Here is a 27,006-nt window from a genome sequence, read left to right as displayed (position 1 = left end):
TTTAAAATTTTAATAATTTTTATTTGATTAAATAGTCTTATATATTAAATAATAAAAAAACTTTTATTAATAAATTTTAATGTTGATTTGATCATTTTATTTTTATCCTTATCATTAAAATACATTTAATAATAAACTAACTGTTTTAAAATTTTGGTAATCTGTGTATATTATATGATAAATAATTAATTAAAATAATTTCTTATTTCAACTATACTACTACAACTAACTTGCAGTAATTTAAACTTGAGAATATTCTTTAAGTCATTTTTATATTAAAAGTAATTAACTTAATATATATATGAATTATCAATCCTTAAATTTAAACAATTAATATAATACAATATATTTAAATTACCATTAAGAATTCATTTTTCTTTTGAATTATTAATATTTATTTTAATAATTAATTACATTATACATACAAATAAATATGTTTCATACGTAAATTGATTAGTTTTTTATTATTTATTTATTAACTAATTACTATATATAAAAACAAGTTTAATTAAAGTAAATTGAATAATAGATGAGTAGTTTGCATGAAAATAGAAGTAGAAGTAAAATGAAAAGATAAAAATCTTATTTTTCTTAGGAAAGTAGATAGCAAGAAGATGATAATGGGAACTTATAATTCTAAAGTGATGAAAAAATAGATAGATCATGCTAAAGATATTTATTTGAATAAAAGCAAAATCAATTAGAACAAGGACATTAAGGGGATTAAGATGTATCTGAATGCTCTTAAAATAGTTATTATGTATCAATTCCTAATGTAAAAGATGATCAAACTATTTAATCGCAATAAATGTAAACTGAAAATTACAACTAAATTGAATCAAATCCTCTTAAATAACCTTAGTCAAAGAGAATATTAAATTCTAAGCTAGATACTTCAACAAATAATAATAATAATTAAACTTATACTTCCTAAATAAAAAACTAAGGTGACAGCTCAGTCCAAGAAATAAGCTTTCCTATAGCAACAATGGGTTATAACTAATGTATAAATTTTAAAACTGAAAGCAGTTAAATTTAAAAGGATTATTCTGATATTTCATTGAATAAAAAAATGTAATGTAGTCCCAATAAAAGAGGAACAAACTACAAGGTAAAAGAAAATTAAAGTAAAATTTACTAAAAAGAAGAGACTTGGATTTAAGAAGATATGATTTATGAAAAAAATATAAAGCAATTAAATCGAAAAATGACTTTAGCTGTTATGAAAATATAAAAAAATGCTACTTTAAATTTAGATAAGCATTAGTAGAACTTTCAAAAAGCTACTAACATAATTAATAAATTACTAAATAATTCTATGAATAGGATTATGAGAATAAGGCAACATGTCTAAAATTTTGTTGCTATCCTCAAATCTAGAATGCCAAATAAAAAAGTTGATAATTTGTCAATTAAAGATTATACAGCTATAAATGATTTGTGTTTCTTCTACAAACAGCATTAAAAAAAAAAGTAGAATAGCTTTTTTTAAAAGCATTTGAATTTGGTATTTAAATTTACTCAATCTATACCAATTTTCATGCCCACAGGAACAATCAGAGTAATGTGGGATGTATTCCAAGTAATATTTACTTATATTTTTCTTTATTTCTACTCAATACTTATGTTTTTCAATTAAGATAACCCTGACTCGTAGTTTATCGAGACATTTTTCTTCTATGCATTTTTCCTATTTTTGTTAGATATTTTAATTAATTTCAATACTGCTTATTTTGATAAGGATACCATCGTTTAGAAACGAAAATTTATAGCAAAGTAGTATATTTTTTCTACTCTTTTTATTACTGACTGCACTAGTTTAATGGTTTAAGCTTCTAAAGTTATTTACAAAAGCTCTTCTATAGTTTATAACCCAAATCATAATCTAATGGTATATGGTTTTAATATACTAATATTTCTTAAAATGAATGGGATGTCGCCAAAGTAGAAGCGGTTTTACTATGTTTTTACTCTTAAAGATAGTTAAAAGCACATAATAAAGCTCATAAATCAATTGATAAGTGTCATAACTGTTGCTCACATTGGTATGTTATAAAACTATTTTAAAATAGAATAAAACTAATGTATTTAATTTAATAAAAAGCTGCTATAGGTTGGTATTTTATTGGAATTCAAGAAATAGTGAACAATTATCCTACTAATTGGCTTGATAAACTTGGTATATCTTCATAGTTGTACTATGAGAAATACATTTATTCAATTTATTGGTCAATAACAACAATGACAACTGGTAAATTATTTTTGAGAATAAATTTAAATAAGAGATTTATTTATGACTTATATTTAAAGTGGGATATGGTGATATTGCAGCAACAAATTATATTGAAGCACTTTTCATAGCGATCAATATGATATTGTTTAGTTGTGTATTTGCCTATTCAATTAATAACATTGGTTTCATACTCTAGGAAATAGAGAAATCTTCAAAATAATTAAACGATAATATAACTACAATTCAGCGGTAATTAATTAACTTGAGAAAATAAATAATCCTAATGAACTGTTTATTTTTAATTTTATAGATATCTTAATAGAAAAAATGTCAATGTATCACTAAAAAGTAGAGTTAGACATTACTTATCATTTTTAGCTCAGGAATAGAAAGATAGAGATAAAGAATAAGAGGATTAAATTATATCAATCCTATCAAATAAGCTTCGAGATGAGATAACTATTGAAATTAATTCAAGAATTCTAAGCAATTATCATATATTCAGTTCTAATTTTTCATAAACAACATTAAAAAAACTTGTTTTTCGAATGAAAGAAGTACTAGTAAGTCCAAATGAAATTATTTTTAGTGATGAATAATATGATGATCTATCAATTTATTTCATCCAAAATGGTATTATAGAAATTTATCAACAATCAGCAATAAAATAAGGATAAGTTACTGTGATTTAAACATTATCAGATAACCAATTATTTGGAGAAATTTCATTTTTTTCAGGTCTTTCAAGGAAAGCTTCAGCAAGAAGCGTAAACTTATCTACCTTATACAAAATAAGCAGAGAAGATTTTATAGATGTTTTGAATGAAAATGATGAAGACTATTAAAGATTTAAAATGATGCAAGAGCAATTAATTTTTTAGAATGAGTTATCTATATTATATACAGAATGCTATACATGTAAATAGTCAGGTCACCTTGCAAAATCCTGTCCAAGGACACATTAATAATTCGACAAACAGTTTACAATTTTAAAAAATTCAATTTCCTTTTTTTAAGAAAGAGAAGATAAAGAAAGATGTCAGATTAGAGTTAAATAAAAAGCATGGTAAAACAATAAAAATATTACTAACCTTCTTTTTTATAAATTATTTAAATAAATTAGCACACAAATTTAAAAAAATTCTGATTTGTCCAAAATGCTAAAAGAAAATATATAAAATTTTAATAGCGAAGTATATCTAATGTTTAATTCAGAAGAAAATGTTAATGGATCTGAATATACTAGCTCAGAAGATTAAGAATAAGAAGAAGAAGATGAAGAAGACTCTTAATCAGAATCATAGTATGCAGCAGATAATAAATCTTAGGAAGGCTCTACTGTTTCTAATAAAAAAAATTCTTTTCTAATTAAAAAATCAAATAAAAATTAAAAAAAAGATATTGCTTTAAAACATAACATCATCAATAATCATATCGAAAGCGATTAAAATTGTGGTTAAGAAATATAAATAACAAATAAACCAGGAGGGAACTAGTAATTAGAAAGGCAGGATTCTCCTAAAAGCTAGATGATTAATCTCTCATAAAATAAGCTTAAATCTGTAGAAATTAGTGAAGGTTAAAGTAACCATTTAAACAGTGAATCAAGTAATAAAATTAATTATTCAAATAATAATATATCTGGAGAATGCAAACAAACTTTAAAATAAGATTCTGAATCATTGAATACGAATTTTACTGAGATTTAGCAGAAACAAATTTAAGAAGAATTAGAATAAATAAATCAAACAAATAGAAAATCTTAAAAATATTTGTCACAAAAAAAAAATTCAAACAATAATTTATAATACATGTACAATATCAGTAGGGTATCAAAAAAACTATTTGAAGATAATGATATACAAGCTACTGATAATTAATTATAGTAGAATAGCTCTGAAAGATTTAGTTAGGTTATGAGTTAACAATTTTAATCGTCATATAATAACTCAAAAAAAATGAATACGTAAAATAGTTCTAGGACTATTAATTTTGAAAGTAATGATATTAGATGCTCTATCGATTAAATTTTACTTTAAGGTATGATTGCAAATTCAATTTTATAGGCTCACAGACAATCTTAAATCACATCAAAAAAAGGAAGTGTTCATTCAAATATTTTTTAGGATATTTTAGAAAAAAATTATAATTAAAAATCTAAAAATGAAAATATGAAAGATGTAGAGAATGAAGGTGGTAAAAAAAAAAAATAAAGCTCAATTAAGTTAATAAAAGATCAAAAAGAGGAGAAATCTATTAAAAATTTGTCAAATCTTAATTGTGTTTAAGGAAGTAGCTCTAGCGGTTAAATTAACAGTAATAATACTAATTAGAATAGTAGATCTTTTTCAAATGCAGCTACTAAAAATTAATAAGTAGAAATTCTTTAATAAAAGACTGATGAATTGTAGCTTGATAGATTTTCTCGTTTAATTTAATCAGGAAATTTACCTCTACTTCTTTAGTATACATCTGGTTTAAGTTTTAAAGATATAAATACAATCAACAACAATTAATCTATGGAGTTTTTTGACAAAATGTTCAATTTTAAAAAATTTTTCCCTCATAACAATTTTGATAAAGTAATAAACAAGTTAAAAAGTATTTAATCAGAATAAAAGAGATTAAAAAAGTAAAAATTAACCCAAAAACAGCGTCGTTTAAATATTTTATTAGCAGATCAGAATAAAGCTTCAACGTTTAATTTACACTCAGGATAAATCAAAATCATTCCATAAGATTTTAATATAGATGTATACAAGCCTACATATCTTTCTTATGGAGTAGGAATGAGAAAAGGAATTAATTTCCCAAAAAATAGATATAATATTGACTGAACAGGTTTACTTCTTTTATCAATTAGAAAAATATTAGTTATTAATATCATTTAATTTATTTATTTTTTAAATTTAAAAATTTTTTTTTCCTATCATTGTTAAAATTTATATAAAAAAATACATATTAAATGATCTTTTCTCTATTTAAGTTAGTAAGTATTTTAATTATAATTAAATATAAATATGCTATAAATTTTAGTGTATAAATACCCTATTCAATTACATTAACATTGAGAATTAAAATAATTTATTTAAATAGCACCAAATTTCATTTCAAAAGAATAGGTCTAAATCAAATGAGGATTTATAGTATTTATTAATAAAAGTAAGAAATTCTATCTTAATTTTGAGAAATACTTAGCTGTTACTAAAATAAATTAAATTTATTTCTAATAAGCAAATTTTGGCTAAAAAAAATTGTTAATAAATCATAAAAAATTAATTTTCTAAAATTAATAATTTGATTTTAATATAGTTTCTGTTCATTAAAAAAATATATAATTAAATTTAAAGAAAAATTTGAAAACCTTTTATTAAATCATATATAATTTTATTATTCAATCAAAAATCTAATAATAATTCAAAAAAAAGGTTGAAGGAAATTTACTAATTAAATTTTTAAGTAAAAAATTTCATTAAAAAATCTAAAATTTTAGAAAAATAGCATATTTCACCAAAAATCTAAAAACCTAATTACCTATCTATGAAAATAAATATCAATGAAATAAAAAATTATGTTTATTTATCATCTAAAAAGATAGCTGATTAATTTATATAAAATCTTAAAAAATATATATTAAACTATCAAAAGTAATATATTTAATAATAAAAATTTTACAATCTAAATACATAATAAAATTTAGTAAGGTATTAATCTACATTTATAAAAAATAAATTGGTATATTTAAATCAATTCTTGGTTGCTTCATAACTCAATTATTACTTTTTCTTATGTTTTAAAGCTATGCTTTTAATTTAAAATAATTTTTATTATTTAGTTTTATCTTATAAATTTATTTGATCCTCTTGAATTTAAAAATCATTTAGATTATCTTTACTTGAATTTAATTTATGGTGAAAACTATTTTCCCTTCTAATGTAAGAGTCAAATTTAGAAGGTATATGATAAGCATTAGGAGCTGGGATAGCTTTTTCTTAGACATAAAATCTTTTTTCAGATGAAAATACAGCTCTAGGACTTTATTTTTACTATTAGTTTAATTCAACATTATAAGTTCCTACTCCAGGATTAACTTAATGAATTGCATACATGCTAGTTTTATCATCTAACCTAGCTTAACTAAAAACTGTGTTTTTATATAGTTACTATTTTTATGGATTATATTAACCAGGTCCAGGCTCTTCTGATAATGGTAAATTTGTTAAATTTCTATCTGATTTAGTGAAAGATATTTATTTAACACTTGACAAGCTTTTATTTGGTGTAAAACTACTATCTAAATTGTATTAGCCTGGACCTAGATCATATTCTGTTTTAATTGTAAAGAATTTTCTTTTATCTAGAGAGAACTTAGTGTTTCCAGAATTTTTCCTTCTATAAATATCTGCCTAGTTAGGATTATATTCACAAGGGTCTGGCTTTTTCTCATGCTTTGATAATTCTCTAGGAGATCTAGGGATAGTAGATCTTGAGGAATTTGGAAAAATAGAATCATAATTAGGCATATAAGTTCCAGGTCCAGGAAATTTATTATCAATTGATATTGATCTATATGAACTACTTTGCTTAGATTTAGTAAAATCATTACTTCCTGCAGAAACATCCCTAGATCGAAGTGCCCTTTTTGGTTGAATGTCATAAAATTATTAACTTTCTTGTGATTGTTATGGATCATAAAAGCTGTATCTATCAGATTCTACATTTTTCTGTTTTGATTTTTTAGTTTGCTAAATATATATTGGCATAGTTGGTAGTTTTTGTTAAATTTCTTGAGGAATACTCATTAGGTTAAATGCTAAGACCGCTTTAAATTGAAATTTTGTTATGTCTGTAAATGAAAATTACTTAGATAATAGTTTAATTGCCTTATAAGATTCTATTTTTATAAAATTAATACAAATTTTAGTAACACAATTATTATAATTAATTAATTGTACTTTGAATGGTTCTCTTTTGATGCATTAAATATTTTATATTTATTCCTAAATATTTATTACAATTTATATAAAATTTATGTAAATAATAATTCTCTCCAATCTTCATAATTGCAAAAAATCAATAAAAAAACATGATTGTTTTACTGTTATTGCAAAGTAATAGTAAATATAAATAAAAATATTTATTAGAAAAGCATATTTTACTTAATAAGCTTAAAAGTAGAAGAAAAAAATTTTTATTTAAATTAATATAATACACTAATATTTATTATTTCATTTAAATAGGTGAGTGTGCATATATTTAACTTTTCATAAATTACATATAATCAAGTAAATAAAAATGAATTATGTATTTTCATAAAGTATGTAATTTTTATATTAAGTTTATTCTAACTAACTTGCAAAATGAAATTGAAATTGAAATTAATTTATGAAAATTAAAATTTAGACATGTTGAATCAATTCATATATTTCAATAATATTTAATCTTTTAATACTTCAACTATATGTTTACCTATATATAATAAAAAATAACAAAATGTTTTATAAAACCTTTTTTTGAATGGCAAACCTCAATAAAAATTAAATTGTCAATAAATTTTTTTAAATGACATTTTTAACACAAATCAATTATATCTAAGAAGTTAAAATAAAGATTTTTAATCAATTTGTAAATTCAGATAGATAACCATAACATTTGTAAATACGAATATAGTGGTTATTTAGCTTTTTTTGATTTGTGGTTTATGAAATATTTATCATTTATTAATTATACCTTTTTTGAATATTTTTTTAGTTATTATCTTAATTCATTAAGCTTCTATTTAATGAATAACAGAAGATTGTTATTAAAGATTTCTCAAAACAATTTTTGTTTAATAATTAATTAATTATACATTTAGTCAACTTGATTATGAATAACTATTAGGTCGGTCCTTTTTAATAGAATTAAAATTAAATTCATTCTTAGGATTAACAGCATCTGCATGCTGATGAAAAGCAGGAATTACTAATGGCTACATAAAATTAAAAGGAATCATTTATAGCCTCTGAGAAGTTATAGTAAAAAAAAAGTAAAAAAAATAGGAGTCTTTCATAGTTAAGAAATTACCGACCTGCTATTTCAATAAATTAAAATTTAAAAGGGGATATTAGGTAAAAATAAGATGAAAATGCTAGGCCTTAGTAGATGTACAATTTGAATAATAATAATAAAAGTTTTAATGGCTAGATCAATAGCCATCATTAGATTGATGATACATACTAAATCTAGGCTGATTCGGTATAACAATAAAATCAGCAATTATAATAATTCAGTGAGGAGTTATTTTCTAGCAATTTGAGTCATAGATTAAAATCGCAAGGGAAGCTAATAGGACTACAAAGAATGAGATCGTAATAAACATAGAAATAAATTATCTCTGCAGCATAACCAAATGGTTAGAATAATGTGTATTCATAGAATTAATAGCAAATTTAAGGTAGTAGTTTTAATAGCAGTAATAATAGTAATATGATAAATTAGCATAATATGGCTTTGGTTAATGCTCTTCAAAATGGGATAATGAGTTCTAGATTATCTAATACCTAAAGAAATTATCATATTTAACAAATTCATAATAATTCTAACAATTAACATTAATAAACAAACTAAAATAATGTAAAATCGAAAAATATAAACAATTTTTATTCGTTTAGTTTAAATAATACAAATAACAACAGCTTTTCTGATGAAAATACAGAAAATATTCAATCCAATAATGGTAGTTAAAATATATAGAATGTAAATAATAATATTAACAATACTAACTAACAGATATAGGTTAGCAATGTAAATAATTATAGATAATCTGCATCAACTAGCAGGAATAGCTAAAATAATTTAAATGATAAGACTCATAATCAATTGTCAAAGCAGCATTCTCATTACTCTTCTAATGGTAAACATACTTCTTTTAATAACTCTAATAATAATAATAATAGTGGTGATCTTAATATGTTCCGTAGGTCTATGAATAGAATATATCAAAAGCCCTAATCTTCTTCTTAATAATAATAATCATAAGGTTAGTAGCAATAATAAAATAACTCTTCTCGAGTATTATAAGTAAATAAATTATTTCAGAATGAATCATTTTAAATACCAGAAGGATAAAAGAAATTTTTCAATAACTTATCGTCCTCGATAAATATATAATAAATAGAAGGAATGCAATTTCCTAAATCAGCTAGAAAAGTACTTCTTGGATCATCTCAAATGACTCATTTCAATGGTTTGAAAGCAGATCAATAAGCTTTTTTACCTCCTTTAATAGATTAGAGTAATGAAAAAAATCATTAGGAATAGAACTTTGTAAATAATTAATTAGATGAACAAGCTTAGAGCTCATTCATACCATAAAATAATACTAATACTACTGATTCTGAAAATAATGTTCCTTTTAACCATTTTAGTAATAGTGTTAGTTAACCAAGGAGTTAATCTAATTCAAGAAGTAATTTAAGTAATAAAGTTTAAACTAGAAGTCTTTCAAGATAAAGTATGAATAATTAAAGCAATTTGAATAAAAATAATAATGATGCTGATAAATCAGTAACAAACGAGAGACAAACCAATATGAATACATCTTAGAACGGGTTAAGTTTCAACTCTTCTTAAGCTTCTTCTTAAATGAGAAAAAATTCTAAAAAAAACTCCTTAAATAATATAGTTAAGAATATATACAACAACACAAATATTCAAAAAGCAGAGCAGCCAAAAGTATTAAGCCCAACAAAAAATAAAAGTTAAAACGTATTCAAAATTTAAAGTGTAGAAAATAAATCAATCAATTAGGGAGTATCCGCATTAAGTAATTCTAATACAAATGGAGTTATAAATAATAATTAAAATCCATCAAATACATTTAATCAGAATGTAAGCAGTTACTATCCAATCTTAAATTCGCGTAAATAAAGTACATCTAGCATTCCATAAAATGATAATACTAATTAAGAATCTGCATAAAACCAAACGACAGGTATTTAAAATATAATGGATGATTCTGTTGAAGAATATTTAGAATTTAACCAAATACCTAATATTGATCCTTCCAAAACTTCTTAAAAGTCATTAGGTATCATTACTGCTTATGGTGCAAATACTCATTAAGGAATTGTAAGAAATTATAATGAAGATAGAGTAAGTATAATTTTGAACATGGCCAAGCCTAAGGATAAACCAGAAGATTTAGTATGGCCAAATGTTTCTTTTTTTGCAGTATACGATGGTCACGGAGGAAGCTCTTGTGCTGAATTTTTAAGAGATAATCTTCATTATTATGTAACTAATAAATCAAAATTTAGGTTTATAATTAATACTATTCTAATATAATTCAATAGATTATAAGAGATGAAAATTTTCCTTCTAATCCTAAACTCGCAATTTAAAAAGGTTTTGAAAAAATAGAAGATACTTACATAGAAAAAGCTGATTCTGGTCCATTTTTAGACAAATCTGGTAGTTGTGCAGTTGTAGCTCTTTTTGTTGGTAATTTTTCTAAATAAATTAAAATTATTTAAACTAAACTAGTTTAATTTTTTATTTACTATTATTTTAAATTAAAATAAATTAAATATTTTTATTTTATGGTAATCAAAAATTTTTTATTTTGATTTTTTTAAATATTAAAATATTAAAAAAAGTTTAAGTTTTTTTGAACAGCAATAATTACTTATTTATTTTACCCTACTTAAATTTTATAATAAAATTTATTATATTTTTTTTACAAAAGAAAAGACCGTGTACATTGCTAATGTAGGAGATAGTAGAGCTATTTTGAGCAGCAATTTTGGAAAAAACTAATAGGATTTATCTGAGGATCACAAACCTTCTCTTCCAAGTGAAGAATAAAGAATAACATCTCTTGGTGGGCATATTTACTAGTAAACATAGGTCATTTTTAATTAAAAACAATTTATTTTAAAATAATAAATATTAATAAGGTCGGTCATTCCTATTTATGGATCAGTTAATGGAAATAATATTTAACAAATTTAAGATGTCATAAAAGGACCCCATAGAGCTTTTCCTGGCAGACTAGCAGTATTTTAAAAGGAAAAATAATATTTAAAAAGCTTTATTTCTGATAAAAATTTCAGGTATCAAGAACTATTGGTGATGCAGAAGCAAAACTACCTAAATATGGTGGAATAAAAGGAGTTATTTCAGCAGAACCTGAAATTCAAGTTTTTGAAATACAAGATAATCATGATTTTGTATTTCTTGGATGTAAATTTCAAAAAGAATATCACAATTATTAAATTAATATTTGTTTATAAATTTAGGTGATGGTATTTTTGATAAGATGACTAGTAAAGAAGCTATTTAATGTTGTTGGTAAATTACAGATTAATGTAAAAATTAACATGAATTTGTAGGAAGAGCAATAGAAAATACTATGAGGTAAAGTATGATGAAAAAAAGTTATGACAACGTAACAGTTGTGCTAGTAGGATTAAAAAATTTAGAGTATTACTTTTAAAAGCATATCAAATGATATAAAATAAATAAATAAAACCAATTTAACACACCAATTCAATAAAATCAATTTAAAAAATTAACAATTTTGTAACCAAGGTAGAGTATTAAAAATATATTTTAACTTTAAAACACTTTTTTTTCTAATAATAAGAAATTAAGATTAACAATCTAAAAAAATAATAGTATATTTAAATTAACTAAAAAAAGTATATAATATTAAAACAGCTGATCAATTGTACATACTTATATAATTAATATTTATAATCCTTTTCGTATTCAATACTTTTATCTTTAATATAATATCTATTGCATGAACTATTTCTTAAAAGTTCTTTCTAATTTTTCAATTTTTTTACATATTAAGTTTTTTTTTCTTAAATAATTAAAAATGTAAATCAAACTCAATAATATAAATTTCTCTTGTTTACAAATAGATATAGTGAATAAAATTAATAACTCTCATATAGAAATAAAAATATGCTAAATAATTTATTATCAAAAAAATACAAGTTGATTCAATTTAATTAACATATACTAGAATCATGAAATAAATATCAAATTAAAATAAAGTATGTAAATTAATAATACCCTAAAACCTCAATTTTGACTACGTTGTAAGCTGAGAGGCATCCCACAAAATCTAAATATTTATTTACCAAGAATAATATATTTATCATAGAAAATAATTAAGAAAATTCTTAACATAAAGGGTATTTTATATCAATGAATTAGATATTCACTTTTGCTTTTGAATTTAATTAAAGGTAATAATATTTGTACATTTTTCAATCAATATTTATAGTTTAATTGTTTAAATCCAAAATAAATATAAATAAATAAAATAAAAGATCTATGTTTAATTTTTATTTTTAAATTTAATTTTAATAAAGATTTTAAATTAGAATTAAATATCAAAACAGCAAATTTTAATAAATATTTTATTTTTTAAAATTTTAATTTGAAAATAAAATATTAATTTTTAGTTTTTACATATTTTTACATTGCATTAAAAAATTAACTTCCTCTTTCAATTAAATAATTTAAAAATGATTTATGTGTCTATTAAGGTTCCAAAAATTAAATTGAATTAAACTTACTTATGTCTATCAATAAAATATTGTAAAAAAAAATATAAATAATAGATAGATTAATTTAAATAAAATATTAATTTAAAAGCTTTTATTATAAAACTAACCAAATATCAAAATAAAAGTATTGTTTTTTCATTTTACTAACACAATATACTTTAAAATCTTAAATAATGATTAAAATCCAACTATTTTGCAAACAAAATATTAGTGAAATTATAATTTAAATTTGATTCAGCTAATTATTTTAAAATATATGTAGATGCTTCATGTAGGAAATAAATGCAAAAATATATTTCATTTTTTTTAATAAGTCCAGATTTAATTTAATTCTATGTTTTAAAGTAAAAAAAAATTCAATTTACATTAACTATAAGTAGGCTCATAAGATTCTCTAGCAAAAATTAGATTAGGAATAGAGAAAATAGCTGTGTTTCTTTTTTCTTTATTCTTTTTCTAAATAGTTTTTCTTTTTTCTATTTGAGAAATGTTTGAATTTAGTAAAATCTCAATTTTTGAACGATTAGACTTGTTTTAATCATTTCATATTAGGTTGTGAACATAGTTGGGTCTATTGAATTTTATACAAATTAGGAATAAAAACAAAAAAAATAATATAGGGATAAGCAAAATAATTGATATCAGGGTGATATATTATCAAGTAAGATCGCGAAAAATACAATCAAACAAACAAGCAAAAAAAAAAAAAATTAGTGAATTATTAATTAATGAACTAATTGCGGGTTTGTTTAAATAGGAGAAAAAGTGTCAGAAAATAGTGAAAATAATAAAAAAAATCAAATTTTGTAAAAAAAAGAAAAAAAAGTAAGAAGCAAAATAATAAGGTTTAAATAAATTATATAAAATGACAACAGCTGCTAAGAGAAGATTACTTAGAGATTTCAAGAAATTGCAAGATGATCCACCAAATGGATTAACTGCTACTCCTATGGAAGATAATATAATGAACTGGGATGCAGTAATTTTTGGTCCAGAAGACACACCTTGGGAAGGTGCAACATTCAGATTAACATTAGAGTTCACTGAGGATTATCCCAATAAGCCACCTACTGTTAGATTTAAAACTACCATATTCCACCCTAATGTATACAACGATGGATCTATATGTTTAGACATTCTTTAAAACTAATGGAGTCCTATTTACGATGTTTGGGCCATCCTCACATCTATACGTTCACTTCTTTGTGATCCAAATCCAAATAGTCCTGCCAATAGCGAAGCAGCCAAATTGTATTAAGAAGATCGCAAAGAATATATTCGTAGAGTAAAGGAAATAGTAGAAATGAGCTGGAATTACTGATTAGATGGAGAATCATCTTAATTTATGCAATAATTAGAAGAAACTTGAATTATATTTAAGATAGTAGATATAAAAATTCTAGAAAAGCAGAAAGAGTCCAATGATACATATATACATACAAATATATGCATATACGCGCACTCAAGTTCAATCACTCGTTCTATCAATAAATAATTCATTCAACAACCTATCTGACTATTATATTAAACTTATATAAAAGAATCTTTAAATCACCTTTGATTTAAGCAACATAAATATATACTGTCATTTTTTAATTAGGATAACGCTTATTATTCTTTATTTTTCGTATTCTCTACTTAACTTATATAATTACATACAATTACCTTTTTTTAATAAACGTTAAATTATTTTTTCAACTTCTTTTGTTAATACAGAGCCCTTTTGTTAAAAATTTTCAAAAAAAGCCTAGTAAAACTCACAAAAACTACATCAAAAATTGCATTTTGTTAAATAATTTTAAAGCTAAAACACCTATAGCGCAAAACAGACAACAAAATTTTATAATATACATATTTCATAAATTTGTGACCTATATAAATCTCTATTAATATTTAGAAACAACTAGAAAATGGAATAAATTATTTAGTGACAACTTCTAAATACTACGAAGCCTTCTTAATGGATTTTGAATTTTTTGCTTTTACTCTATTTTATAGATGGACTGTATTTGTGTCGATTATATACGGTAAAAATACTAACAAAAAAACAAATGTAATTTTGATGATAAAAAAGAAATTGAGGTTTTTTCTTTTATTATTATTATTATTTGATTATTGATGAATTATTCAAATAATTTAAATTTATCGATTAGATTTTTTTACTGTATTTTATGCATATATTTATTTACATTGAATATTAAATATTGAATTTTATAAATAGCTTATTTTTATGAGATAATATAAAAGAATAATGTAAAGTTATTTATTTATTTTGTAGTTTACTTTTTTTCAAATATTTATATGCTTATTCGAAGAAGGAAGCAAAGGTTGCACTAATCTTGAAGAAATGTTGTAAACACTTTTTGTGAAGATATTTATCTTATTGTTTTCTTATGGTTGTTGTTATTGCAATTCTTACTACTGCTATTTCTACTGGCTTGGTGTAATTATTACTTTAAAGGCATTTTTGTTTCCTGCTTCGTTTTTATTTGAGCTTTTTGCAAATTGCTCTTCGAATTTTTGCTACTTGGTTTTCAGAAGGGAATTGAAAATTTAAGAAGAATCAATCTTCTGTTTAGACAAAAAGAGATAATTGTTTTTGTTGTTTTTTGGCGAAGTAAGTTGAGACATGTGAACAGAAGTGGATTTATTGTTGCTTTACTACAAAAACGACATTTTGGAATGATTTGAATTTGGTGAGAGATATCTTGAAGTAATATTAGGAGAAGTAGAACCTAAAGGTAATATAGAATTATTATTTTCCTTTTAGCTATCCTTCAGAACTGAATTGAATGGGATATTGTATTTATTCATCTTACCACTCTTTTTGGTGTGATCAGTATGCTAAAACTAGAATTTCTCTTAAAAATGAGGCAGAGAGCCATTTCTTAAATTAAAATTTCCATCTTTCAATATTTTATTGATGGTAAAGACGTATTGATCATTTTTCATAGTAAAGAGTTTCACATTATTCTTTGTTTCCATAATTTTTTTTTTCTTTTGATATATCTTTTAAAATTCTTCGCTTTTCTCAACTTCATCTAGCACAAAAGTCAACGAAGGTCTACGATAAGGATGAAAAACCTAGTTCGAAGAGTTGTTTGAAACATTGTTCTAATAAGAGCTTCCATTGATATTACTAGAAGAATTTTGAGGTATATTTGTACTACTTGGAATATGAAGTGTTGATTTAATCTGTTAGATAGATGACTAAGAAGAGCTTATAGCCTAAGTTGATATATTTTTAGAGGAATAATAAAGAGATTGTTCTTGTTATCTATTGTGAACTGGAAGATTAATAAACTTTTCTTATTCCATCTACTCATAGTTTTTCTAGTAATATTTTACACTTGTACTATAAAGTTTTTAATCCCTCTCATTATCAAGCATCTTATTAATTCTACTATTTCTCATTTCATTACGTACTTGAGCATCCTATATAAACTTTTATTTCTATCCGTATTCCTTCAGTATATCAAATAATTTCTATTTTAATATTAAACATTCACTTAAATATCAAAAATGCTAAAATAATTTTAGCTCTATATTTTCTTAAAAAGAAATAAATATTCTAAAAATAATAAAATTTATTATTTTTTTTAAGTAAAAAAATAATTAAATCAATGATAAAATTAAAATATACTTTTTGAATGAAATATTTCTTTTTCAAAATAAATAAAATAATCAATTAATTAATTTATTTATTGTTTTATTTTTCAAATTTGAGATAAATAAGTTTTTTTTATATACCAGCAAATAAATTATGATTTTTAAAATGTTTAATCTTAATATAAATAAAAATAGCTTGTATCAAAAATGAAGTATCTCAAATAAAATATTTAAAAAATTAATTTTTTTGAAAAATTTTAAAATTCTTAAAAAATATTTTTCTTAAAAATTCAATATTTGTTTTAATTTTTTTAAATGTCATTTATATGATTGATAAATTTAGAATGAAATTTTAGTAACTTTCAAATTATATTAATGAATTATTAAAATAATCTTACCTTTTTTTCAATTGAGAAGATTTCAGTTTTTCCTGATTGGCATACTGCTTGAGATTTTCTTTTTTATGAAATGTGAATAAGTATTTCATCTTCACCAAAATAAGATCCTTTTCCGAGTGAAGCAATTGCAATTCTTTTTTGAGACTTGCTTTTATCTTTATTAATAAAGTAAATAATTTGCTACTCTCTTTCCTTGATTGAGTTGTTTAGAGAATTGCTGCTTTCTGAATCTGAGCTTTCAGTATTTATTGCTTTTATCATTGTGCTATTATTACTTTTATTTCCATTACTATTTTTATTTCTTCCTTGCTTGAGGTTTTCTGCTATGTGAATACTTTAGGAATTAGTTTTTCTTCTTATTTTAATTTTTTGATTAATATTAGTAGTAGAAGAAGTAGCAGGTCCTTATTCAAATGTATTTTGTTGTTAGCTAATTTCTACAGATCCGTTTTTAATGAAAAAAATATGAGAACTTGGGTCTTTTTCTGTATAAATAACTGTCTTTTTATTATATTAGTGGTTAGCCATTGAATGAAGCAGACCTAAAAGTCTTTAGTTTGGAATACTACTAAAGAATTCAAAAGTCTTTAAAAATTCTAAATTATCTTGTATAATATTAGTCTTGTAATTGCCCATAATTTATTCAAATGAAGACTTTGTCAAAGAAAGTACCCAACTATCTTCCTTAAAAACAACAGTTGCTGTCCTATTTAAAAATTCAAAAACATTAAATTAATTTTATGCATTTAAAACATTTCTTTACCTTTTGCTTTCTTCTGACAGCAGAGCTATCTCACCAAAGGCTTCTCCAGATTTCATTATTTTAGCTAGCTTGAACTAAGGATAATTCTATTCAATAAATTATTATTCTTATTCATCGTTATTATCAAATCGGGAGGAATCCAAATCAATGATAGAGTTCATTGCAGATATAGTTCCTGAATTTCTTCTCCTAAATTAAATGAAAAAATTAATTAAAAATGTATAATTTTTATATAAATTACTAGCGCTCTGTTTAGGATTTTACAATTTTTATAATAGCTTAATTTTTTGTTTTAATACCATTTTCTTAGTCATTAGCTTGATTGTTTATTTATTTTTAATAAGCTTTGCTTTTTTCAGCATCTGGAACAAGACAGTAAACTGAACCTTTATTTATAATATAAAAGAAATTTTTATTTAAGTAAATTAAGCTATAAATTTGAAGAGCTGAATTACAAAAGAAATATTTTCTATTGTAAGGAAAATAAATACTGGTTTTCAAAAGATTTTTTATGAAATATTTTGAAAATAACAGCTAATTAATTTATTAATTAATTTCTTTGAGATTTTGAAAAATCAAGAAATATATTTGAAAACTAAATAAAAAGTCTATTTAGATCTTAATTAATTTTAGTATTATTTTTTATATTTGCTTGATTGATGAAATAGATGAGATGCTTTAATTTAAGTCATATGATGAAACTAAATGCTCTCTAAAAAGAATCTTTTTGAAATACTTACCTTATAAGATGATGTAAAACTTGTCTCCATACTAGTCTAGTTATATGTTAAATTATCCTTATTAAATAATCACCTTAAGATAGTAATTAATTTACCAACATCAAATAGCTTGTGGTGTTTCTTATAGAATGAAATTTAGAAGTATTTTACTAAATCTCTTGTCACTATTTCAGAGCTCATAATTTCAGTGTTTTGCTCAAATATTTCTAGATTTTGCATGAGCTTGTAAATGAATTGGACTTCTAACTTTGACTTCAATTGCTTTTTGAAAATTTTTATAGCCATCTATATAATAATTAATAATATACTTGTATAGCGCGAACTACTATTTTTTTTATTGTATATAAAACCAAAGAAAAAAAAATTCGTTTAGAATACTTGCTACACTGCAGGCTGACTTAAATAAAGTCTTTCTTAATTCAATAATTCTTAAACTTCCTACATATGAGCATTATATTATTAGAGCTTAGTTTCTTTGAATTCAACATTTGCTAAGTCCACTGATCCTAGACTGAATCTTTGAAAGTGAGATGGTCCACATCGATTATTCTACTTTTCTGACAATCTTTTCTTCATAATGCTTACTTCATTCTCATTTTACTCATTTCTATTACTTAATGGCTCTTTAAAGTTAGTTCTGCTAGTATTCATCTCGTTTTAGCTGTCTAAGCTCGAACAAGATTTTTAGAATGGAGAAGTATCTCTATCTGTTTCAATTTTATTATCTTACATAATTAGCTAATTTTTACTTTTTTGTTAGCTTTGATTTTAATAAAAAATGTATGTATGCGATTTTAAATCAATCAATTCAAGTCTTTTTGTAATTTAAAAATTTATCTTTAGTTTTTCTCAAGATTTTAGCGACTTCTGTCTCAATAAAAAAAATTAATTAATTATTAATATAGGCGTTGGGAATAGATCGCGTTTTTACTTTCAAAGCCCTTATTAATCTTTAAAATATTACTTATTTAATCTTTCATTGAATTTTCATATAATATTTGGTATAATTTTTATAGAATTTTTATTCCTTAATTAATTTTACTTTATTAATTGCTAAAAGGAAAGACAGAACCACAACAAATAAAGCTAATTTAATATGCTTTTTAACATCAACCCTTCGAATTATTTATGTTTTTCTTATAATTTATTATAAAAGTGATACAAGAAACTAAAAATCAATATGTAATTTTATTTATTTTTATCAATTGATCAAAAAACCAGTAAAGAGTAAATTAAATTTTATTTATAGTTGAAATAAATAAATTTTATCTCTTTGATTTACTTATTCACTTAAATGTATTTATAAGATTTAATTTTTTCGTAAAAAGTTAACTGGACAAGTTATTTTAAATTTATTTTTAACTGAAAATATGCCATAATCAAAAAGGAAAAATTATATTGATGAATGTTCATATTAATACAAAAACCTTAGAACAATAAATTAATCTACTTTCAATAGCATTTAAGGAATATTTAAGTTTAAAAAGGAAAATAGTATTTTAAATATCAAATATACTTTGATAGCAATAATTAAATATTAAAAATACAATTTAAAAGTTGATATAAATATTTCATAAAATATATCATGTAGTATTTTTTAAAATATTTAATTACTTAATAATAAGGTTGGCTTAAAAATATCAAAGTTTGTATTTCAATATTTTAAATATTTAAATATTTGTTTTAAATATCAAATAGACAGGATTTAAAGTAACTAAAAGAATTTTCGTTTTCCATATCTTTAAAAATAAATTAATTCAAAAATAATTTAAAGTATTTTTCATATTTTGTGTTGCCTAATTATTTTGATTTCAGTAATAACTTTATAGAAAAATTCAAAAAGTAGTAGTTATTTCAAAATATTTGATATGTTAAATTTGAATTGATATTTGTTGATTATAAATAAATAAATTTATTGAATATTAAATGAATTTAATTTATTTTAATATAAATTTATTATTTTAAGAAAAAAAGAGTTTTTATAAAAAGAAAAATAATATTAATTATTAAACTGAAGATATTTTTTAATTAAAAAATAATGTGAGAAAAATGAAATCATAATAACAATAAAAGATTGTTTATATTAACAATAATATGTAGATATTTGAAACGACGAGAAAATAATGTTTAATTGTGATCAAATTTGTTTTTAAAGAAATTAATTTATGGTTTTCCATTATGGTATTAATGATAGGAAATAATTAATGAATGTATGAATGATGGATGTTTTAGTATATATTTTTAAGATTAATATTAATAAGAGATGATGAGTGAAGTTTATTTAACTAACATTTTTCCAAAGAAGAACTATTCGATTTTTGTTTTAAATCATTTCTCATCGAAGAATGTCTTCTTGAATACTTATTTCTCAAGCTTAGAAGGCCTTTTTAAGTTTTTCTTATTGTTATTCAGTCAATACAGAGATAATTTTGTTGTATTCGGCAGTGACGTGAGGATTTTGGGCCAAAACTTTGAGGGCTTGAGAGACAAGAGGAGCTCCCTTTTGTTGATCTAAATACTTGGTTTCTAAGATTTAACCGAAAATTTGAATAGTCTTAGTGATAAGATCAGTGGAGAGGAGATCAGGTCTAGAGATACAGATTTCTGCTAATAATTAATGTTGGATATGTGCTTCGGGCTTGTCATATTTAAGAGGAAGGTTAGAAATCCAGTAGGTAATGACTTCAGGAGCAACAATGCTTTAAGACTTGATGATTTTACCAATAGAGGCGATGGCATTGTCACGAGCATGACCGTATTGCTTTTCCTTTTCTTCTCCTTGAGGGATGTTAGAAGATTGGATCAAAGTTGAGATAAGGTCTTAAGCGTAAGGAGTGAAAGAGGCATTAGGAGTGTTTTAAGCAAATATACCAATACCGTAAACGGCAGCTTATCTGACTTGGCAAGACTTGTCTTGGGCGAACATCTTCAAAGCAGTGGCTAATTCATTCCATCTAACTGACATAAGTTCGAATCCAAGGAATTCAACCATATCGTCAATCAAGAAGAGACCAAACTTGTGCATTCTGTCAGAAACAGTAGGATCCAAAACCTTGGGGAGGACTTGGGTGTAAATGAGATCAGCAAGTTGAAGAGTTTGTTCTTTGTGGGTCTTGAAGAGTATTCCGATTAATTCAGCAATAGCGACTTATAATTCTTCTTCCATTTCAAGATCATCTTCAAGAATTTCCTTTTCATCTTCTTCGACTTCTTCGTCATTCTTCCACTTTTCATTTTCAGCCTTTCTCTTATCAGAATCGAGAAGAAGCTTGATAACCTTGTTGGAGAGACTTTGGAGTTCTTCTTGGGTCATGAACTTACCAGCAGAGTCAATACAGTCTCTGATAGCACTGATTTGGGTAATCATGATGGTGGAATCGAATTCGGTGCTTGTGGCATCGAGTAAGAGTTAGAGGAAGTATCTGACCATGTTCTTTTAGATTTCGTGGTTATCTCCAGCACACTTAACGAGACCAGGGACACACTTAGAAGCTGATTCTCTGATGGATTCAGCATACTTGAAGTCCAAAAGAGGAGAAATGAGTCTAGTGGTGCTTTCAACGTAAGGAGCGAAGTTTTTGTTGAATTAATCGATGAAAACTTCTAACATAGCAAGAGCAATTTCAGCTTCATCAACATCATAACCATCTTCACCGTCTTTCTTAGTGATTTATTCAACTAATCTGAAGACACCGGGGACGATTTCGGGTAAGTAAGGAACCAATTCGTTAGAGTAGTTGAGGCAGAGACGTTACCATCCAGAAAGAACGTAGCTCTTTTGAGGATCTTAGTTGTCTAAGTTGGAGTTTTGGACAGTGACAATGATTTAGGTGATTTTCTATAAGTGGGGTAAGAAAACTTCCTTGTTGATGGAATGAGCAATCAAAGTGATACATTCAATGGTTTAACCTCTCAATTGCTTGTATTCTTTGCTAGTGTAGGTTTCAAAGACGTTGAAGAGGATAGGAATGCATTCATTGAAGTAGTCGTGGAATTTAGCCTTGGCAGATTCAGCTGTAGAAGCGATGGCAGTCATACAATTTTCCTTGACAATAGAGCATCCAGTGTTAACTAAAGTGAAGAGTTTTTGTAAAGTTTATTACAAGTAGGGAGTAATATCATCATCAGAGAAACCTTCAACGAAGTTAGTTAAAGCAGCAGCAGCATGAGAAACGACTCTGGGAACAGGGTCATCTAAGTATTTCAAAAGAATGGGCATAATGTTATCCTTGTATTTAACTTAGAAGTCGGGTTTCATGTCATCAGAAATTTGACCAATAGCGTGGAAGACAGCATATCTGAGCATGGGATTTTCATTGTTCAAGAATTTAAGAACAGTGTCAACAATAGGTTGAACAGTAGCAACATCATCGATGTATTCACCGACCTTTTATTAAAATAATTTAATTTAGAATATTTTTAATTATAAAATTTTAATTGATTTTAGTTTGGCACTTATTATGATTAATGAATATGAATGAAATTTTAGACTTTTTAATTTTAGAATAAGAAATTATTAATTAAACATTCTATGTTCAATAGAATGTTCATTATTATATCTAATAATAATTGAATAGATTCTCAGTAAAAAATAGAAAGAAAAAATTATTAAATAAATTGCTTGAAGTGGGGGAATTACTTAATTAATTAATTAACTCAGCCAATTTATTTATTTATTAGTTTAATTCTTTCTAAAATCTTTGCTTGCTATATTGAATTAGCTGTTTGGTTGTATTTGTATTGTCGTTCATCACTTTTTATTTCTTATTTATTTATGCTTTATTTATACATTTCATATAAACAAATAGCAAGAAGCAAGAAGCAAACACTTTTTAATTTTTATTTTTCTTATCTATGATTTTTTATCTAATATCCTTTAATTATTGGTCTTTTTTTTTTAAATAATTCGCGCAACTCCGCTTTATTGCTTGACTGATTCTTTTTTATTTTGTTCCTAAAGAATATTTTGATAAACATATTTGTGCTATTCTTCATCTATTTGCTTCTCTTTTTTTGTTAATTTTTCCCCAATAAATAAATCTATACATATTAATCCATACTTGTTTTATGTTTATTTTTCAATAAGGTGCCAAACTAACTTTTTAAATATATAATCATTTAATATCTTTACCTATGAAAGAGCCATGATAGCAGAGAAATTGTATCTCCAGTCGTTGTGTTAAAGAAGCTTTTCAACAGTAGCAGAGAGGATAGGAAGAGTTTCAGCGTCACCAACTGAGTCAATGATTCTATCAATAGCATTCATACCAAAACGAGTAGTTTCGAAATCAGCATCTTCTTCGATATCTTCATTGAAACCTTCAGCAGGCTTTTTCCATTCATCAGTAATTTCTTCATCAATTTCGATCATGTGCTTGAAGATCATTTCAATAAGTCTGCTAATATAGGCAGGGTTCTTTCTTACAATTTAGGGGAGACGTTGAATCAAAGAGATAATAGTTTCAGTACCCATGTGCTTAACATCTGTTTCGACATCTTCGTGTTCCATATTGACTTTCCAGATGGTGGAGAAGAGGTATTCGAAGTGTTCCTTGAAGAATTTAGGTTCAGTTTCAGCAATATCAGTGAAGACAATCAAAATTTCTTCAGCATCATCAGGGCTTTACTTGATTTGAGTATAGAAACTTTCGAGCATAAGAGGAACTAAAGGTTGGAATAACTTAGCTTATTTGGGGTCGAGCATAGAAATGTAAGCACCAATAGATTAGATACAAGCAACTTGAATCTTAGCGTTAACGTTTTTGACACCATTTTGGAAGAGAGTGGCTAATTCTTACTTGTGACCATCGAAAGAGTCAGGAGCATATGTAAGTAAGTTAGTAAGAATCTTGAAACCAGATTCCAATAATTCAACGCTTTCCTTCATGAAAAGAGACCAGACGATGCTGATCAATTCAGGCCATTGGTTACCAGCATCCTTATCTTCGAGTAAAGAACCACCCAATTCACCAATACAATCACAAATCAAGCCACGGACAGTATTATTCTTTTCATTAGTTAACATTTCGAATAAAGCTGTCTTAATTGTATTTTAGTTTTAAGGAGCAAGCTTATCCCAAATAAGAGAGAAAGATTTTTCAGAGAACTTACTAATTCTCTTTCTTAAGTGACTGATAGCAAAGATTCTAATATTATCTTGAGTATGTTGGATAGCTATTTTATTTAAAAAGTCAATAAGTTAATAAACAATTTAGGATTATCATATGATTTCTAAAAATGAATGTTAGATCAACAAAGATCGATTAAGTAGAGTGAGTGAGATATTTATTTAAAACATAGTTGCAATAAAGAACTACCATAAAGTATTACATATGCTCACTATTACTCTTTCTTATCAAATCAATAACTAAATCTTTTCTCTTTTAAACTATGTTTCACATAAGCTGCTCAAACTACCTTAACTCTTTGTCCATAACTTCTTCTTTACTTTAAGATCTTCTATTCCTTTGCTAAATTCAAAAATTCCGCCAAGTTAATTGAAGGCGAGAACCAAAAAGATAAGAAGAAGTTCTATGAAAGCTTTAAAGAGAATCATGAACAAATTCAATAATCATAAATTTTATCAAGTAAATGAGCTTTGTGCACATGAGTTTTTAAAGAAAAGATGAGTTAATTGATTCAAAAGATAAATTTTTTCTCAAGAATTCGACTTCTAGTGATATGAATAAAAGAGAAGGTAGTGATTCAAACAAAATAATTACCAATTTAAAGGAGATTGATGCTGAAAGTGTTAGGATCTTGTTCACTCAAGGTAATCAAAGCTGCTTCAGCTTGCTTTTGGACGGTTTGGTCAATATCACCAATTAAATTTTGAATAATTTGAACTAATTGCTCAGCCATTTCTTATTATAGATGTATGTATATTGTTTAATTTATATTTGTTTTAGCTCTTTTTATTTTGAAAGCTAACTCTTACTTGTTATTTTTTAATTTTTGTTTTTTTAATTTTTTTATTATCCTTTCACCAAATATTTGGCGTACTTTAAATATCCAGCTCTCTCTTATTCTTATTCATATCTGCTCTAATTAATAATTATCCATCTTAAAAATTATATGTATAATTTACCCTATTTATTTTTAACCTTTTAAATGTAAAAAAATCTTATTTTTTCATCTAGCTTCATTTTTCATATTAGTTGTTTAATTCTTTCTTTTTTAACTTTTCATTTTCTTGTTGTCTTATTTCTTATTTCCATTAAGCGACATATCAGAAAATCCTTCAAGGCGAGCTATCTGCAAAAAATTAATTTTGTTTTTTGCCACTATAACACATTTTTTACAGTTGCTTGATCCTTGTTCTTCTTTTTAAAAGTCTTTGCAGTAAGCTACAATCATTTTTCTAAAACTAAAATATTTTGATAATGATAATAAAATAATTCCAGCATTATGTTTTTAAGTACTTTTCTCCCCGCTTTCTTAAACTTTTGAGATCTATTTGAATTTTTTTGTTAAAGCTTTTTTACTTGGTTTACTTGGTAAAAAATAAAAATATCTTAGTCCCATCAGATATTTTATAAAATTAAAAAGATACGCTAAGACTCTACATTAATTTAAATAAATTTATATTTATGTAGAACTATTTTTAACACTCTGCTTCCTCCTCTGAATTAATCTAAGAAATTTCAATTGTAGTGTAAAAAAGTATTTATTTAAACAAACACTCCTTTTTCATTTTGTCCAGTTCTGGATAAGAAATTTATGATAAATTAAAATTAAATTCTTTCCTTATCTCTTCTTTCATTTTCTGAATAATATTTCTTTTTTTCTTTCACAATAATATGCAAGGAAGATTTCACATTTCCTTTATTATGATTTAGTCTAAATTATTTTTTTAATTCATATTTTGACAATTTGAATTCAATAAAATCTTGAAAATGTTAAACGTATTATTTATTAGAAATCTACATGAAAGAAAGAAATAAGTAATTTAAGCTAAAATTAAAAAACTAAAATTAATTTAAAAAATTCTAAAAAGTATTTAATTGAGAATAAATGTGGAAAATATACATCAACAAGCTCTTTTATTTCAAAGTCTTCTAATAAATATATTAAAAGTGTAATTTTATTTTAAAAAAAAATATATTAATCCAATAAAAAACATTTATTTACTTAATAATCTATTTAGTTTTCAATAAAGATTGTTTTAAATGAAAATCAATTCTGTAATTAAGACTATAATTGATATTTTTAAAGTTAATAAGATATTCGCTAAAAATTTAGAACAAAAGTTGAATAGAATTTTTAACTTAATTTAATTTATAGCATTAAATGATAAAATAATTCAAAATATTTTATTAATAAGTTAAAGCGTGTGAAATTTGAAAGTTTCAATTTTATTATTGCCTTTTGTTTGTGTTTTAAAAAATATTTTACCAAATTGAAAATTTTTGATTTATTTTTATAATTTTAGTTGGTTTTGTTAATAAAATTAGATTTTGAATAATTTTTCTGTTAATAAATATTTATTCAGCTAAAATATTTAATTAATTCAAAATAAAAAGAATTTAATAAAAAAAAAGTTAACGAACCGAACTTAGCTCAGTTGGAAGAGCATCGGACTGTAAAGTTTGTAGTCATCCGGTGGTCCCCGGTTCGAACCCGGGAGTTCGGATTTTTTTTATTTTTAGCCAATTGTTTTGTTTTAATTTGTGCTATTTCTAATAAGATTTAATAGAAA

General features: G+C 24.0%; 9 protein-coding genes across 9 annotated transcripts; 5 read left to right on the top strand and 4 right to left on the bottom strand. All coding sequences in view use genetic code 6, as the record gives it.

Moving 5' to 3' along the window:
• Positions 1–433: 433 nt before the first annotated feature.
• TTHERM_00550750 (cation channel family protein) lies at positions 434–1,650 on the top strand (the record flags this gene model as incomplete). The annotated part of the gene is made up of 2 exons (XM_001009166.2): positions 434–1,566; positions 1,641–1,650. 2 exons carry the CDS (start codon positions 434–436, stop codon positions 1,648–1,650), a joined length of 1,143 nt encoding a protein of 380 aa, XP_001009166.2.
• A 172-nt stretch (positions 1,651–1,822) lies between these two features.
• Positions 1,823–5,070, top strand: TTHERM_000550741 (cation channel family protein; the record flags this gene model as incomplete). The annotated part of the gene is made up of 5 exons (XM_012795921.1): positions 1,823–2,045; positions 2,105–2,251; positions 2,311–2,482; positions 2,544–3,299; positions 3,357–5,070. 5 exons carry the CDS (start codon positions 1,823–1,825, stop codon positions 5,068–5,070), a joined length of 3,012 nt encoding a protein of 1,003 aa, XP_012651375.1.
• Positions 5,071–5,979: 909 nt separating this feature from the next.
• TTHERM_00550740 (sperm-tail PG-rich repeat protein) lies at positions 5,980–7,155 on the bottom strand (the record flags this gene model as incomplete). The annotated part of the gene is made up of 1 exon (XM_001009165.2): positions 5,980–7,155. The coding sequence occupies exon 1, from the start codon at positions 7,033–7,035 to the stop codon at positions 5,980–5,982; it is 1,056 nt and encodes a 351-aa protein (XP_001009165.2). The 5' UTR covers positions 7,036–7,155.
• A 946-nt stretch (positions 7,156–8,101) lies between these two features.
• On the top strand, positions 8,102–11,726 carry TTHERM_00550730 (protein phosphatase 2c; the record flags this gene model as incomplete). Its single annotated transcript, XM_001009164.2, has 6 exons — positions 8,102–10,510; positions 10,570–10,717; positions 10,962–11,112; positions 11,173–11,272; positions 11,329–11,458; positions 11,515–11,726. 6 exons carry the CDS (start codon positions 8,102–8,104, stop codon positions 11,724–11,726), a joined length of 3,150 nt encoding a protein of 1,049 aa, XP_001009164.2.
• A 1,937-nt stretch (positions 11,727–13,663) lies between these two features.
• TTHERM_00550720 (ubiquitin-conjugating enzyme) lies at positions 13,664–14,119 on the top strand (the record flags this gene model as incomplete). Its single annotated transcript, XM_001009163.3, has 1 exon — positions 13,664–14,119. The coding sequence occupies one exon, from the start codon at positions 13,664–13,666 to the stop codon at positions 14,117–14,119; it is 456 nt and encodes a 151-aa protein (XP_001009163.1).
• A 4-nt stretch (positions 14,120–14,123) lies between these two features.
• Positions 14,124–14,729, top strand: TTHERM_000550712 (transmembrane protein, putative; the record flags this gene model as incomplete). The annotated part of the gene is made up of 1 exon (XM_012795920.1): positions 14,124–14,729. One exon carries the CDS (start codon positions 14,124–14,126, stop codon positions 14,727–14,729), a length of 606 nt encoding a protein of 201 aa, XP_012651374.1.
• Positions 14,730–15,087: 358 nt separating this feature from the next.
• Positions 15,088–19,040, bottom strand: TTHERM_00550710 (cyclic nucleotide-binding domain protein; the record flags this gene model as incomplete). Its single annotated transcript, XM_001009162.2, has 7 exons — positions 15,088–16,284; positions 16,806–17,511; positions 17,569–17,757; positions 17,810–17,954; positions 18,309–18,344; positions 18,404–18,593; positions 18,687–19,040. 7 exons carry the CDS (start codon positions 19,038–19,040, stop codon positions 15,088–15,090), a joined length of 2,817 nt encoding a protein of 938 aa, XP_001009162.2.
• Positions 19,041–20,676: 1,636 nt separating this feature from the next.
• On the bottom strand, positions 20,677–25,169 carry TTHERM_00550700 (importin protein; the record flags this gene model as incomplete). The annotated part of the gene is made up of 3 exons (XM_001009161.3): positions 20,677–22,695; positions 23,440–24,482; positions 25,031–25,169. The coding sequence occupies 3 exons, from the start codon at positions 25,167–25,169 to the stop codon at positions 20,677–20,679; spliced, it is 3,201 nt and encodes a 1,066-aa protein (XP_001009161.3).
• Positions 25,170–25,548: 379 nt separating this feature from the next.
• TTHERM_000550699 (hypothetical protein) lies at positions 25,549–26,070 on the bottom strand (the record flags this gene model as incomplete). The annotated part of the gene is made up of 1 exon (XM_012795919.1): positions 25,549–26,070. The coding sequence occupies one exon, from the start codon at positions 26,068–26,070 to the stop codon at positions 25,549–25,551; it is 522 nt and encodes a 173-aa protein (XP_012651373.1).
• Positions 26,071–27,006: the final 936 nt, after the last annotated feature.

The sequence above is a fragment of the Tetrahymena thermophila genome (genome assembly GCF_000189635.1).
Source record: "Tetrahymena thermophila SB210 genomic scaffold scf_8254786, whole genome shotgun sequence".
NCBI lineage: Eukaryota > Ciliophora > Oligohymenophorea > Hymenostomatida > Tetrahymenidae > Tetrahymena > Tetrahymena thermophila.
The sequence above is the reverse complement of the archived record's forward strand: the minus strand, read 5'-3'. Positions and strand labels throughout refer to the sequence as shown.